General features: G+C 33.8%; 4 protein-coding genes across 4 annotated transcripts; 2 read left to right on the top strand and 2 right to left on the bottom strand.

Moving 5' to 3' along the window:
- Positions 1–1,227: 1,227 nt before the first annotated feature.
- On the bottom strand, positions 1,228–4,916 carry TVAGG3_0047990 (immunoglobulins domain-containing protein; the record flags this gene model as incomplete). The annotated part of the gene is made up of 1 exon (XM_001327021.1): positions 1,228–4,896. One exon carries the CDS (start codon positions 4,894–4,896, stop codon positions 1,228–1,230), a length of 3,669 nt encoding a protein of 1,222 aa, XP_001327056.1.
- Positions 4,917–5,231: 315 nt separating this feature from the next.
- Positions 5,232–11,172, bottom strand: TVAGG3_0047980 (uncharacterized protein; the record flags this gene model as incomplete). The annotated part of the gene is made up of 1 exon (XM_001327022.1): positions 5,311–10,938. One exon carries the CDS (start codon positions 10,936–10,938, stop codon positions 5,311–5,313), a length of 5,628 nt encoding a protein of 1,875 aa, XP_001327057.1.
- Positions 11,173–11,762: 590 nt separating this feature from the next.
- TVAGG3_0047970 (pectin lyase-like family) lies at positions 11,763–13,105 on the top strand (the record flags this gene model as incomplete). Its single annotated transcript, XM_001327023.1, has 1 exon — positions 11,788–13,038. The coding sequence occupies one exon, from the start codon at positions 11,788–11,790 to the stop codon at positions 13,036–13,038; it is 1,251 nt and encodes a 416-aa protein (XP_001327058.1).
- Positions 13,106–13,185: 80 nt separating this feature from the next.
- Positions 13,186–14,547, top strand: TVAGG3_0047960 (uncharacterized protein; the record flags this gene model as incomplete). The annotated part of the gene is made up of 1 exon (XM_001327024.2): positions 13,641–14,384. The coding sequence occupies one exon, from the start codon at positions 13,641–13,643 to the stop codon at positions 14,382–14,384; it is 744 nt and encodes a 247-aa protein (XP_001327059.1).
- Positions 14,548–14,607: the final 60 nt, after the last annotated feature.

Raw genomic sequence — 14,607 nt, 5'->3', positions numbered from 1 at the left:
ATAGAAAAATTAATATATTTTGGATTTTCATCAAGATCTGAAATGTCTTCTTCTTTTATCTTGATAAAGTTAATACATTTATCATTGTTAGATATATCTTTTATTCTGCTGTTTATTGTAACTGGTCCTGCTGTTAATGATGTTTCTTCATCAATGAAACAACTATCAATTGTAATTTGTGGACTTTGAGCACAGAAATATTTACCAGAAATATTGTTTTTTGCGAAACAACAATTTTTTAAATATACTGTAGCTAAATATGAAGCTAGTAAATAATAATCAGTATTATTTTGGAAATTTGTTGACTCAATTCGAATTGTTATTGAAGGTGAATCACTAATATAAACAGAAGGATAGTCAGTAGGAGTATTATCTTTATTATCAAAAAATATCGAAAATAAAACTTTTGATTCAGATTTAATATATCCAAAGTAGAAAATACTTGTTCCATATACTTTTGATTGAGAAACATTTGAATTTTCAAAATTAATTTTTCCATTTTTTAGGTAAATACTAAACTGTCCTAAGAAACTTTCATCTCCACTATTAGTGATTGAAGATGAAAGTATTTTGTTTTGGAATGATTCTTCGTCTGAAACATCTGAATAACAGTAAACTCCTAGAGTATTTTGTGAGTTTACTTTTGATGAGTAACTTGTTATTCGATATTGAACACATTCACCTTCACGAGAGAAGTATAAACTTCCTCCTTCACCGGAGTTACTACAATTGACGAAGTTTGTTGTGTCAACTAAGAGTTTAGTTGTATTTTTAGATGTGTCAAAATGGATGGCTCCTGAATCAATGTTATCAGAAAATTCGCACTCGAGAATGTAGTAATTTTCATCACCTTTAGAAAGTTGTTTGCTTTGATTTAGGTAATTTCCTTTAGAACTGTCTTCTGCATAATAGTCTGTCCAATCATAATGGATAATGATTCTTTAAAGTAATCAGTTGTCGTGGAAATCAAGAAAAAAATTTTGTCATTTATCGTTCAAAGTGAAGTTCACTTCCAAAAAAAGTGAATTGAAAGTAATTATGTTTTTATGAAATATTTTGATCAATCAATCGCCTATAAATTATAACAGGTAGAGACACATAGACTAAGTATTATTTCAAAATGATCTATCTTACGTGCAACTGATATCAGTAGTTTTCAGAAAGAGAAAATCTTTACATGATTTGCAAGATAATATAAAATGAATCAATAAAAATAAAAATAAAGATTTATTCTTCAACAATTGTAGCAGTGATAGGTATTGGCATTTGGAACAAAGGTGTTTTGATAACTAAAGAGTCAATTATCTCTTGTGGACTTCCTGGGAGGAGTTCAACTTCTAATTCCATCTTCAGACCTGGATAAACAACACCTGGTGGAGTCAAAACTTTCAAAAGTGGATTCTTTGGACTCGTGACAGTATAATGAAGAGGTGTTGTTCCAGAGTTTGTAACAGACATAGAAAACTTTGCAGGGTTATTCGCTTTAACTTTTCCGAATGCGATTGCAGATGTTCGTGTAGACAATGTCCTTGGTCGTGTAGTTCCTTTTCCAGAACCATTACTCACTGATCTTGTCAATGTTTTCTTCGGTGAAACAGGTTTCTCTTCTTCAATTTCTTCTGGTGGTTTATCTCCTTCGTTTTCATCGAAGAAACGAGGAGGATCGAACAAAGCCATTCTCGGAGATTGAGGACGAGGAGAGTGTTCATGTGTTTCTTCTGGCATAGAGAATGTTCCTTCTGGTGAATTCCAAAAGTTGTCTGTCGTATTTCTGTATTTGTTGTACTGCATGATCAAAACACGCGGAGGAGGAGTAACTTTCGGCATCGCGAGTGGTTCTTGTTCGACTTCTGGTTCTGGCTGCAATTCCTTCAAGAAGTTTTCATGTGATCGTGTCAAACAGTTTGTGAGTGCTTGTGTGAATACTTTAGTGTCATACAACATAGATTGTCGAACTGTTTCTGCTTCAACAACAACGTTGTCTTCTTGTGAGTCGATGTCGTTGATTCCTCCTTCAACAAGTTTGTTTTCGTTCGTTTCTTTCGGTGGAGATTTCTTCTGTTTCGATGCTTTCGGAATGTGAAGTCCTTTCATGATGTTCGCTCTCTCCGGTTTGCTCATGCTCTGTCGCTCGATGTATATGCGCTGTATTGCTTCTGGATCTGCTAAATGTCGTGTCAATATCTTGCACTCGCAGCCTGTAGGATGGAGTAATGTTGATCGACATTCTTTGTCAACAGGAGGTAATACATCTGAACGCAAGAATTCTGTGGCTGACAAATCATCGCGGATGTAAAAGAATCTCGGAACGAATGTATGATATAATTCATTAAGTTGTGGTTCTAACATTGTCTCTTTGATCGGATATACATCGCCGAACCTTGATTTGACAACCTCGACTTTCTTTTTCGGAGCTTCGGACAAAACTTCACCCAAGCGCTCTGTTCCATCTTCGTCTGCAACTAAGACTTGGTTGTCTGTCTTGATCTCAACGCGTGATGGAGATATGTATAGTTCTGCGTTCTTGTGGTTGATGTTGACGTATTCTGGAGTGATTGTCAACTTATAATCTTCGCTCGAGAATGTTGCGAGGTTTTCTTTGAATGTGATTGTGAAAACATTTATCTCCATAGTCTTCGTTCCATCACTGCATTGTATGATTGGGAAGTTCGGAATGTCATATTGGATTTTGTCTTTCTGTTGATCAATTGTGAGAGCGGAACGAACTGACATCTTCCTCGATCCGTCATCTTGTATGAAATACTCGATTTCATCTGGTCTTATGATGCAATCTGAATGTGCTGCTGTATCTGTGATTCTTCCTCTTGGCAAATCAAGCTTTTCCATCTCGCCTTGTTCGTTCTTCCTGTATGCAACACCTTCTGCATCAACACTTGTCCAAACATCGTTTTCATATCTAGAAATTGTTCCATTCGCGTAAACAATTGTTGGTCTTCCTAAATCATCTCTCATGACAAGACTTGAATCTTCTGAAATGACCATTGCATCTTGGTTTGATGTTTTAAGAACCATGTCTTTTCCATCGAAATAAATGGACTGTTCGATGAAGATGATAGTGACTTTGAAAGGTGGTTCGATCAATATCTTAAGGCCTTCAACTAATGTAACAACAATTCTTTCTTTCGCGGAAACAACAGAAAAAATTTCGTTGAAAAATATATGTGATCCAAATGTGATTCCTGATGGAATTATATCCCTTGTAATCTCAACATGCATGTTAGACTTGAATACATATGAACTGGAAAGCTTCTCCGCATTGCTCTGCGAAAGAGGAAGTCTGTAAATTGGCGAGTCACTTTTTAAAAAACGTGACACAATTGAAGGTAACAAAGAAAATGGATCTTCTTTGTTCTTTACTATATTTGCAGGACTTTGGACACCACGGCCTTTTTTAGTTTCTTGTTGAGGCTGTGTTAAAAAGTAATTCATGTATTCGCCGAGATCTGACATCATTTGAGGCATTGAGTAATTGGAAAGTATATGGCCATTGGTCTTTGATACAGGAGCAAGAGTTAGAAGGAATAATACTCCTGCTTGTTCGTCAAGAAATGATTCAACAACAGAAGCTTGAGAAATTGCATCTTGGATCTCTTCAACGATTGATTGGTACTCACAGGAGATGTTCCATTGCGACCAATCAAAGAAAGAGTTGGGAAGACCAAGTTGATATTTCTTATTTACGGCGGCAATCATTTGATCGAACTTTGCACCGGCGTATGCGTATTGGTTGGCTGGGGTTGCTGCAAAACTAGTAACTGCGGAACAAACTGCTGCATTTTCTGGAGTAATTTTTAATTTCTTAAGTTTGTAAATAAGAGGAACGACGGATGATGGTGTTTCGAGATTAAATATCGGATCTGGAGGGTCGATCTTCTCAAATTGAACGACTTTTCGAGTTAATGTTTGTAATTCTCTGTTGAAAAGATTTTCGTACATATCTTGAAGAGAAGGAGGTGGTAGAGGAGGTTTAACTTTGAAATTATTCGATTGTAATTGTATATATAAGCCATTCGTGTAATCATCTGGATGTGTTGTTAAATAATCTTTAAATGCTTCGTAAGTAAGATTTGGTACGACTGCTGGTATTTCGACGAACTTCCTATCTTGGAATTGTTCGTTAAATTGGTCTCTTGCCTGTACAACCGAAATAATCGCTTTTTCTATTTCTTTGAATGTAGATTCTACATCGGAAGCGGCCTTTACATCCAAAAAAGCAACCTTCTTGGATACTGATGGACGTATTAAAGGCCATCTTGCCGGTGGATAACATGATGGATTATTTGTAAAATCTAAATCAGAACCAGGAATAGTTCTCTTTTGTGGAACTCTACCTGATTTTTCTGTTTTCTTTGAGTATGCTGTTGGTTCTGCTCCATTTTCAGGAATAACAGCGAAAAACGCATCAATTGGATATCCTGCGTTTTCTATATCAACTACTTGGTTGCCAAGATATGGGTAATTTTGTATTAAATAGAGGACATCGATTAATCCATCGAATGGTGCTGAAGGTTTTGAGTCTGAAGGAGATTTTCCTTTCTTTCCAGACTTTGGAGCGCCATCTTTTGTTTTTGCAGCTGCTTTTTCTGATGCAGCAATAGCTTTCTTTTTGGCATCAAGTAATTTTGAAACGTCGCCATCAATTTTCGATTTTATTCCTTTTGCGATTGAGCTTGATCCGTCATGTCGAGATTTTCGATCGTTTTTAGTTTCGTTTTTGGAAACTCTTCCGCCTGAATCAAGAAAGTCCATTCCGTTGAGGAAAATCACTTCCTTTTTATAATTCTGTTTCATATATTCTAATAGTGCAGTATAGTCAACTGCATTTTGCACCACATCTAAGGCAAGAAGAAATGGAGTGATAGTTACCTCAGACATTGGTGAAAAAACGTTCTTGAACGATAGACTATTATGATGAAAAGTGACAAACCAGGAATAATTTTTCGACTAATAATCTTGAATTTACCTTAGTGAACATTTATAGAATACGAGTTCACAATTTTCATAAAAAGTTTTGATACTCTTGTCATCATTTTGAAAATTCTCAGAGTGAATTAAGGTAAATAAGTAAATTTAAGAGTACACTTATAACATGAAGCGCAATAATAGCTAGAATGACTATCATGAACACTAAAATTTTTAAACTTTATGAATAAATTAAAAATTTGTGCTTATGTTTTTGAATTAGAATGAAAAAGATTTGTAAATTTCGACAGAAAATACATAACATTTATAAACAAAGATAATAAGAAAAAAATTTCTATAACATATAAAAAAAAGTATAATTAAGAATTAAAACAATGAATCAGAGTATTCTTGAAGGTTATACAGTAATTTGGCCTTCAAATCTTCTTTCTTCTCAAACTTTCCGAGAATTAAAATTCTTTCATCTCGATGAACATCAATCAAATTAGGATCTTGCGAAATCCAGACAAATATTGGTTTCTCAGCTATTGATAATGGCCCGAAAATTCCTGTTATATAGTCAAGAAGCATGAAAATAACATGTGGAGAGGAACCTTTCATGAAAGACTTAAGCCATTGCAATGAATGGCTCTTCTTCTTGTTACACTTAATGATTGGAAACAGAACATTGATCAAATACGCTGTTTCTTTGTTATCAAACAATTTAATAGCGTAAGAAAGCCTCAATTGGTCAGGATCTATTTGTGTCTTGGCACTACCACTAATTGTGTTGATAACTTTGACTCTTAATGGTGAATTCTTCGATGAATCTGCAATTATTCTGCATTTGTTGATATCTGCGAGTTCTTCAAGCTTTGGATAACTCATATCTATCATATGCAGTGTTAACTGATGCAGAGTTTCATCACCGACCATTCTTGTAACGTTAAATAAGAAATCTGCTGTATCAAATGAGAATTTTGAGCTTAAAGGATTATAGCGGTAATCATCTTTAGATATATGGTTCGGGAATGATGCAAACAAACAATGGCTATGATGCGGCATCCACTTTTGAATCTCATTTGTCATTTCATTAATGTTTGGTAACTCAGTTATGGCCAAATAACAGTCAGAGTTCTCATAATTGGCTTTGAAACTACTATTCAAGGTCAAATACTCTCCATCATTAAGAGAAATTGTTTTTTGAGAGGATTCTACGGTTATTGTCACTTTTCCATGACTTCTTATGAAAATCATTGAAGAATGATGAAATTTCGGAACGATTTCTTTTGTTTGACTTGGTATATAAGTTGTCAAAACCAATGCAGGAACCAAGAACTCCAAAGGATGCTTGTGAACAAGCGATTCATGAAGTAAAAAAGCAGGCATATACTTGTGAATTTCGGGAAAGATGTTTTTGGCCGGAATTGGCGGACAAATGAGTTCAATCAATCTTTTGTATGAATCAAACAATTGAGTGAACGGTTGCAGTTTCTGGGAGTATTTGTTGATCATTTCAAGAAGCTCAGAGAAATCATAATTGTTATCTCTCAGCATCAAACAAATGATATAATGCATTTGTGCAAAAACAAATGAAAAATCTGAATTACAAAGATAAACAGGAATAAAAGTTGTCAAAGTTTTCGTCGTAATCGTTTTCGTCGTCAATCCAACTTCATAATAACTCGAACCAGTGATAACATAGGAATTCATCACAGTTAGGAAAACGCCAGGAGGAACAACTAATGCAGTGGATCCTTCAGGATTAAATCCTGAATCTGACAAACTATCAAATTTCTGAGAGACGACTTGTATCAAATCTGACACTTTACATGTCATATTTTTAAGTGAATTAAATAAACATTTTTCGTTACAAAGCCATGTTTCGAACAATTGTATTTTATCCAATGAGAGAGGCAAACCAGATTCAGTAGAATTCAAAGAAGCGAAGAAATTGAGTAAAATTTTTGCGGGCAAATTCATTTTTCTTTGTTTCATTATTTCCAAATAAATCATTTGTTTGAAACATCTCGAGATATAGTTTGCCTGAATTGTCAACTCTGCCTTATTAAAGATACATGAATCAGTAATTGGAACTTCAACATTTACTTCGGAAACTCTCATCTTGTAGTTACTTAAAGGAACAGTTTTGTTTGCGAAGTAAATTTTTTGGTCGCAATTCAAAGAATATTCAACAACCATCATCGGATGCAAATCAACACTTAAAAACATTAAATGACATGAAGGAGATATTGCTCCACTTTCCTGTTCGTTTCCATCTGTCATAAACTGGTACATTTTCGATTCCGGATCGTAAATCACTTCAAATTTCATTGGTTTGTTGTCATCGACATTAATAACAGTAACTCTCGGTGATTCCAACAAACAATCCATTGTCTTGGAATAAGCACACAGTTTGATACACATTGTTGGTTGTTGTCGTGTTCCTAAAGATGGATAAATCAAAAAAGTGACAGTAAATTTTGTATTTGGATGCAAAGGATTTGAAAGAAAAGAATTTCCTTCATCCATTGTTGTCATCATTCCTGAGAAGACTTTTCGCTTGTCAACGAATGAGTCATTGACAAAGTTTTTCGTGAGTATACTGATAGGAACATCTTCTACCGTGTTGTCGTGAGAAACGAACTCGAATTGGGAACAATTTTGGGAATTAATCATCAATGAATAATAAAAATCTTGGAATCTCTCTTCTGGTTTGATTCTTTCGATTTTTATGTCATCAATACTATTGTTTATAAAGAAATCTTTGGAACAATAGTTGATGAATGTTGGTACTTGAAGGAAACAATACAATGATGCTAATTTGAAAACTTCTACTGTGTCAGAAATTTCTTTTTCTGAATTCGCAAATAGCGCGTAATACAATGAAAAATCATTGATCAATTTGAGGTCAACTTTAATGATAGGTTCGCACCATAACTTTGAACAGTCTAACAATGAATATGTCTCTTTTCGTCCTTGTACTTCGATGTCAAAACTGTTAAGTTTACGTGACAAAATTTTTCCTTCATGGTAAATTTCTGTTCTATCATTAAATCTTATGATTACGCCACTTCTAATTGTTTCAAGACTGTTGTTTAGGATGGCGAATACTGCTGGTCTAAGAGAAATGTTGTTCTTGCGAATGATGGACTCCAAGTATTTGTATAACGATGAAGTTTTCGTGTTAAACAAATCTCTTAAATGAGAAATAATGATAAAACAACTTTGTAGGGGTTGATAGAGCTCTGCCTGGCCAACAAATATGGATTTGTTGTCTGTAATGTACTGTGATACAATGGTGAACAAGAATTCGTATAAATCTTGGAGGTTTTGGCAGCCTCCGCGATCTAATGCGATTATTATCCTCATCATGACAGTAATGATACGTGGAGAAGAACCTACAAGGCAATTTAAGAATGACATCGTGTGTTTCTTCATATCAATGGTCGCTCCTGACTTAACGGCGAGTAACATTAACAATGTGGCCTTAAAACTCACTTGTTCGTTAGACTGGTTCGTAAACTTTGCTGGATTGATGGCCTTCTTTAAGAACCTCTTAACGAAAATGTTGATATCGTTAAGTTGAGGAAAAACCGCTAATAATGAATTGAAAAATTTGATGATTAAATCATCGTTCATGTTCTCAAAGTCTTCAACTTTGATAGATAACTTGAGAGTCTTGAGGACATCCGGTGGAAAGAAGAAAGGAAAAGAAAATGAGTTGATGAAATGCTCAACAACGTCTTTTCCAATCTTAATGAAGTCTTCATAGCGTTTAGAGAACTGTACTGCATACATACTGAAGACAACTTGTTGCTGTTCTGTTAATTTGAAAGATGATTTTTCGAAATTCTTCATAACGACACTTAGTGTTGACACATCCGACATCGGACATAGATCATTTCTGTTCTTCGTGAGGATATACCTCATTAATCCGAAAGAAGAAAGAGATTCTACGTCTTGAATGTGTTTTAAGATGCTTTTTGAGGGGTAAATGTGGAACAAAAACCTATGTCTGATCTCAAAGAACAGTTTGCAAAACATCTTTTCGCTTGTTATGTCGTATGATTCCGATAATAACTTAAATAAGTACGTATCAAGTACAGATGAGACTCTGTGGAGTGGGTGTGGATTTTTCTGGTAAAAAGTTTCAAGGTCTCTGAAGAAATGGCGGCCACTTTGGTAAGGAGCGGATAATACGATTCCTATCAATAGATACAATGATCTATTGAGCATAATAAATAACTGTGAGTTCTGGGAATTCTCTTCCGGGTACTTTATGAGCAAGTTTTGGTAGAATTCAAGAAGATCAAGGGCAAATCTCGGCCAATGGTCCTGTAATTTATAAGTTAGCTTAAGAATGTATTTCCATAGTTGGAAATGTTGCGATTGGACGAACTCCGATGGGTCTTTTATTGATGGCAAATAATAATTTATTCTTTCTAAAATAGATCTGCAGATTGCCTTGAAGGGGATCAAAGCGTTCTCGAAGTTATCAGCGTCTATCAACTTATCTATGTAATTCTCGCAGCAGTTACTCATAAAAAAAATTGATTCTTGCGGAAACTGTCTAACGTTTGAAGAAACGTAAGGAATGAGTTTATCTATGGCATATTTAGATAATCTCATGCATTTGAAGTCAAGCAAATTTGGGAAAAACCAAATAAAATCTAATTGTGAATTTTTCTCAATATAATCATTAAGAATATTCATTTCCTGGTACATCTGTGTATTGTTGATATATGAGTAACAATACAAAAACAAATAAACGCAAAAATGCTTCAAAACAGGATCATCTGTATGATAATATATTCTTACAAACACTTCTACGGGCTGGTCGATGTTCCTTTGTGGAGCATTGTCTAGTAATAGTAATCCGCACATATAAATTCCTTCAATAAACTGCCTTTCGTTGAAGAAATTTAATAATTCTGAGATATTTGAACATTTTTCATCGTAAAATAGATGAGCACCATGATACAATGCTGATGAAATGACTGTATATGGGTCTAATGAGATCTGATTAGAAGGAAATGGAACAGTAAAGAGCCATCTCGGTGTTTGTATGAAAGATCTGAAAAATGAGACATCTGTATTAGTCAAAGCGACATGTTCGAGCTTGTATGGCCTGATACACCATGAATTGATGATTGTTGGACAATTTGTAGTATAATCGCGAATAAGATTTCCAGATTCGAGGGAGAACTCGATGAAATGTGTTGATTTGGCACGTGGCGTTGCAAAGGTAATCCTCATTCCATCAGAAATGAAAGGAATTCTTAATTCTTGATATAAATCTGAAATTGTGCCTCGTAATATCAATTTTCGCTCGGAAATGAACTGCCCGTTATTAAAAGAAAATACTCCAAGCTTCCCTTTCCTTACGAGGATCCTAACCGAGTAAAAATAATGTCCGTCGGTACAAACGGGCGGAATAAGCGTATCTGGCTTGTTTGGTATTTCTATGACTCTGTTAGAAGCTACTGATATCTGGAAAGCTTGTTTTTCGGTTATTAAGTACAAATAATCGTGAACGTAACAAAGAGAGTATGGCTGATCACCAACGTTACGCCAGAGATTGTATTTGACGATTGGCTTGCCGTATTGCGATATACTTAAGACTTTAATAACTCCGGAATTTTGACCGATGAAAACTTCGGATTGGCTTGCTGCAAAGGCTGTAGCGCAAACCACTTCTTCGTTTACAAATGGAATACCACTAGTTCGCGAAGAAAAATCAATAAATAAAGAAGAATCTTTAATTTCTTCTTTAATCAATGAAGAAATTGCGTCTGTATGCTTTCTGTTAATACGTAAATTTGCTGGCTTTGCTGAATTTAATATTGCTTCTGATAGTAAATTTATATTTTTTGATAAAATAGCTATACCAATTATATCTTGAGGAGAGAATCCTTGAGATATCGAGAACTTCTTAAATGAGTATGTTTCTATCACATATCGACAGTAATCCGGATTTGTCCCAATTAATCTGATCAATTTTTTTCTTTTCATGGATAAAATCGTTTCAATATGTCGGATTTGATCTGCGCTTAGTTTTACCGTGTTTTTCTCCGTTGAAAAAGTGAATGTGTTTTTCACAGGAAAATTAATTCGCGGAGGATCCACTTTCCGCTCGAAAAAAAAGGCAATGTCGTCAGATACATGACCAATCTGACTCATAGATGCCAGTAGAACAGAGTTTCTATTGGAATTGGTCATCTATTAATCCGACTATTTATTTCGAAATTGAAAAATCTCTATAAAAAGCTGGGTAGTAAATTCTTCAAAATAATCGGAATGTATGAGGAAAATTGGGATTTAAATAGCATTTGGCAAGATTAATGCATTTATTCTATCCATTTGATCTAATTTTTTGGAAGGAAATATTGAAGATTTTAATTTATAGTCGTGTTTGTTTTTAAATCTTTCATATGATACACATAAGCCACACACAATGCATTTCTTCCTTTATATCATCCAGTTCGAGTTTTATTTTTTTCGAAAATCAAAAGTCAAAAATAAGAGCATAAGAATATTTCACAACATCTGCAAAAATGCTATAGATTTTAACCACTAATGTTTAAGAACAAATCTCGAGTGATTTTTTAAAAATTTCCTCATTTTACTGAAATATTTCAATAAAAAAGAAAGAAAAGGAGTAAGCATCTTATTTAGATATAATATATCTTAAGTTTATACATAAATTTTTTTACGCATTGATTCAGAAAACTGATCGATGCGATTTATCCATTAAGAAAATAATTACAGAAATTTTTGCAAATATTAGTTTGGTGATGATTACAACGAAGTTCAAAAACGATAATAAAAGTGATTAAGAAATTTCAGAGACCACTTATTACAATGAATTTTACAATCTTATCCCTCGCACGCACTAAATCTTTATCATCTCCTATTTCCCTCAGTGCCAGTACACAGATGAGGAATTTCAAACTTCAAAATGCAAGGCTTTCAATGTTTTCTCATTCATTTGCTCGCTTCAACAATTTCAAAGGTTCTGCATCATTCGCAAACTCCAAATTCACAAATTTCATGCAATCTGTTGTTCGTTTTGACGCAATTCAATATTCTGGAAATCAATATACAACTCGTATGTCAATTACAACAAATGCATCTAATTCAATCGAGTTTGTATCATGCCTTTTCCATGATATTAACGAAGCCGAAAACAACGGAGCCGCTATTTACGCTTCACACGATAATATCGACTTATCATTGAATAAAGTCTCATTCAGAAACTGCAGATCACCACAGGGCAACGGTGGTGCTGTTTACTTCGAAGGCCAGAACTTCCATTGCAAAGAAACATGCTTCATGAACTGTTTCTGCGAGTACAATGGTCAGGCGATCTACGCTTCTACAATGAATGATGGATACTTGACATTCCAAGGCAGCAACATCAACGAATGTCCAAATTCTCATGAAATTGAAGAATCTCATAATTCTCCTTTATTCTTATGGAGAGGATATCAAACAGTAAAGCAGGTTAACTTCACAAACAACGTTGTCGGTGATCTTTACTCAGGTCTTAACACAGATGACTCAAAATCTTTAATTTTCACAGATGCATCACTTACAAACAATACAGGTAACATTCTCATCGGTCTTGAGGATGCCAGACACAATGATGACCTCAGTTTTGTCAACCTCGTTAACAATAAAATTTATTCCTCAGATTATGGTTTAATTTACTACACAACGAAGATTACATTAAGGAGTTTCGTATTTGAAGGAAACTCTCCATGGCTTTTCCATACAAACGATAAACTCGAAGCAGATCTTAACGATTGTGTCTTTGATTCAGATTTTTCAGCTGCTAACTATAGCAACCAAGTTGTTGTTACAAAGAATATTAAGATTGATAAGGATCCAAAGCTTTATCCGATTTCTAAATTTGATACACGTTATTGCTGGGAAATTAACCCACCAAAGCTCTCAGCCGGACCAGGAACATATGGATTCCTTGTTTTCTTAGCATTATTTATTGCTTTTGTTGGTTATGCTCTTTTCATTGGCTACCAAAAGTTAACTTCTATCAATCCTCAACCTCTTCTTCCTGCTTCTGAAGATTCTTATCAGAAACAAACTGAATAAAATACAAATTGTATTCTTTACATTTTATAAATTATTTTTATGAAATAAATCATATTTTTATGAGCCAATATTTTGAATTTAGATTTGATATACTTATTGACATTTGTAGTAGAACTATAAATAAAGTTTTTTTCTTTACATTTTTTTCTTTTTTCCTTTTTTTCGTTGTTTTGGCTATAAGAATTCGAAATTGATATATGTTACAAGTGTTAGTATTCTTAGTTTGCCATGCACGGTGCGATTTTGAAGGTCCAAGATCGGATTGAAAAGATTTTCAAATTACTCGATCGACTTGCGCTTTTGCAACAACATTAAAGAGCACAGAAATAAATGACTCAGGGAAATTACAAAGTGTTGTCGTATTAGGTGGGTTACTTAATGAATTATCTCCAGATATAAAACGAATCATACTAATTCTAAACGAAAGCGAAATACCAAACGAATACTTACAAATAATTCATAAAACTTGGTCCCAAGTTGTTGCTAAAACAGCTCCTTCTTCAAAAGATCAAGATCAAAAATCAAGTATCGAGACATTTTTTAAGATATCACTATTTGAACTCACCAATTATGAAAGAATTCTATATCTTTCACCTTCAATAATGCCTATTGCAGACTTATCAGTGTATTTTGACGTTTCTCCACCTGCATTGTTTCTTGATCTAAGTTTGCATTCAATGAATGATTTATCACCAGTTTTTGATACAAATTTCCTATTAATACGACCAAATGATTATGATCGATCAATTTTATTGAAAATTATCGAAAAACATATTAAAACACCATTCAAAATATCACAAGAATCAGCTTTATTTAACAATTACTTTCAAAATAAAGTCACAATCCTGCCAATTAATACAGTAATTAGTTGCAAGAAAAACCATCCTAACTACATGCATACACAGCCATTAAAAGGCATATTAAATGCATCTGCAATACTTTTTGAGCATGGATGCGAGCCATGGATTGTTAATAACTCATTTTCAACATTATGGCACCAATTTGTTGCATATTTTGGCCAAACATTAGATATACATCCTAATTATCAAAGTCTATTCCCAATAGATGTAGATTACAGTAATGTTGAAACTTTCTTTTATAATTCAGGAGAAAAATCTCCAACTGTCAAAAAAGTTCAAAAAGAAGCACATAATTATGAAGAAGATAATGATAAAGATATTTACGTCTATGTAAATACAACTATTAAGAATATATTGACTACTATTGTACTAATTATGTTCACTATTTTGTTTTCTCTTTCATTTCTCAAGATTGTTCATATTCAGTTTTATGAAGCAATTACAGGATCATTGTATAAAGCAAAATCTTATGTTTTGTTAAAATAAAGTTTGTTTTCTATCCAATATTATATATTTAAATTTTTTTACAACGAATGATTGGGAAATATATTATACAGAATATCCTATAAACGAAAAATACATAAGCCAGAATGAAAGACTTCCTCCTAAAGACAGTGAAAATTACTACGTTCTCAAGTTCGAATTTAGTAATAACATTGAATCAGGTGCAATTCATTTTGGCACATCTAAAAGTACAACTAAACTCTGA

This window comes from Trichomonas vaginalis, chromosome IV (genome assembly GCF_026262505.1).
Source record: "Trichomonas vaginalis G3 chromosome IV, whole genome shotgun sequence".
Taxonomy (NCBI): domain Eukaryota; phylum Parabasalia; order Trichomonadida; family Trichomonadidae; genus Trichomonas; species Trichomonas vaginalis.
Note: the sequence above shows the minus strand (reverse complement) of the source record. Positions and strands in the feature narration are given on the sequence as shown.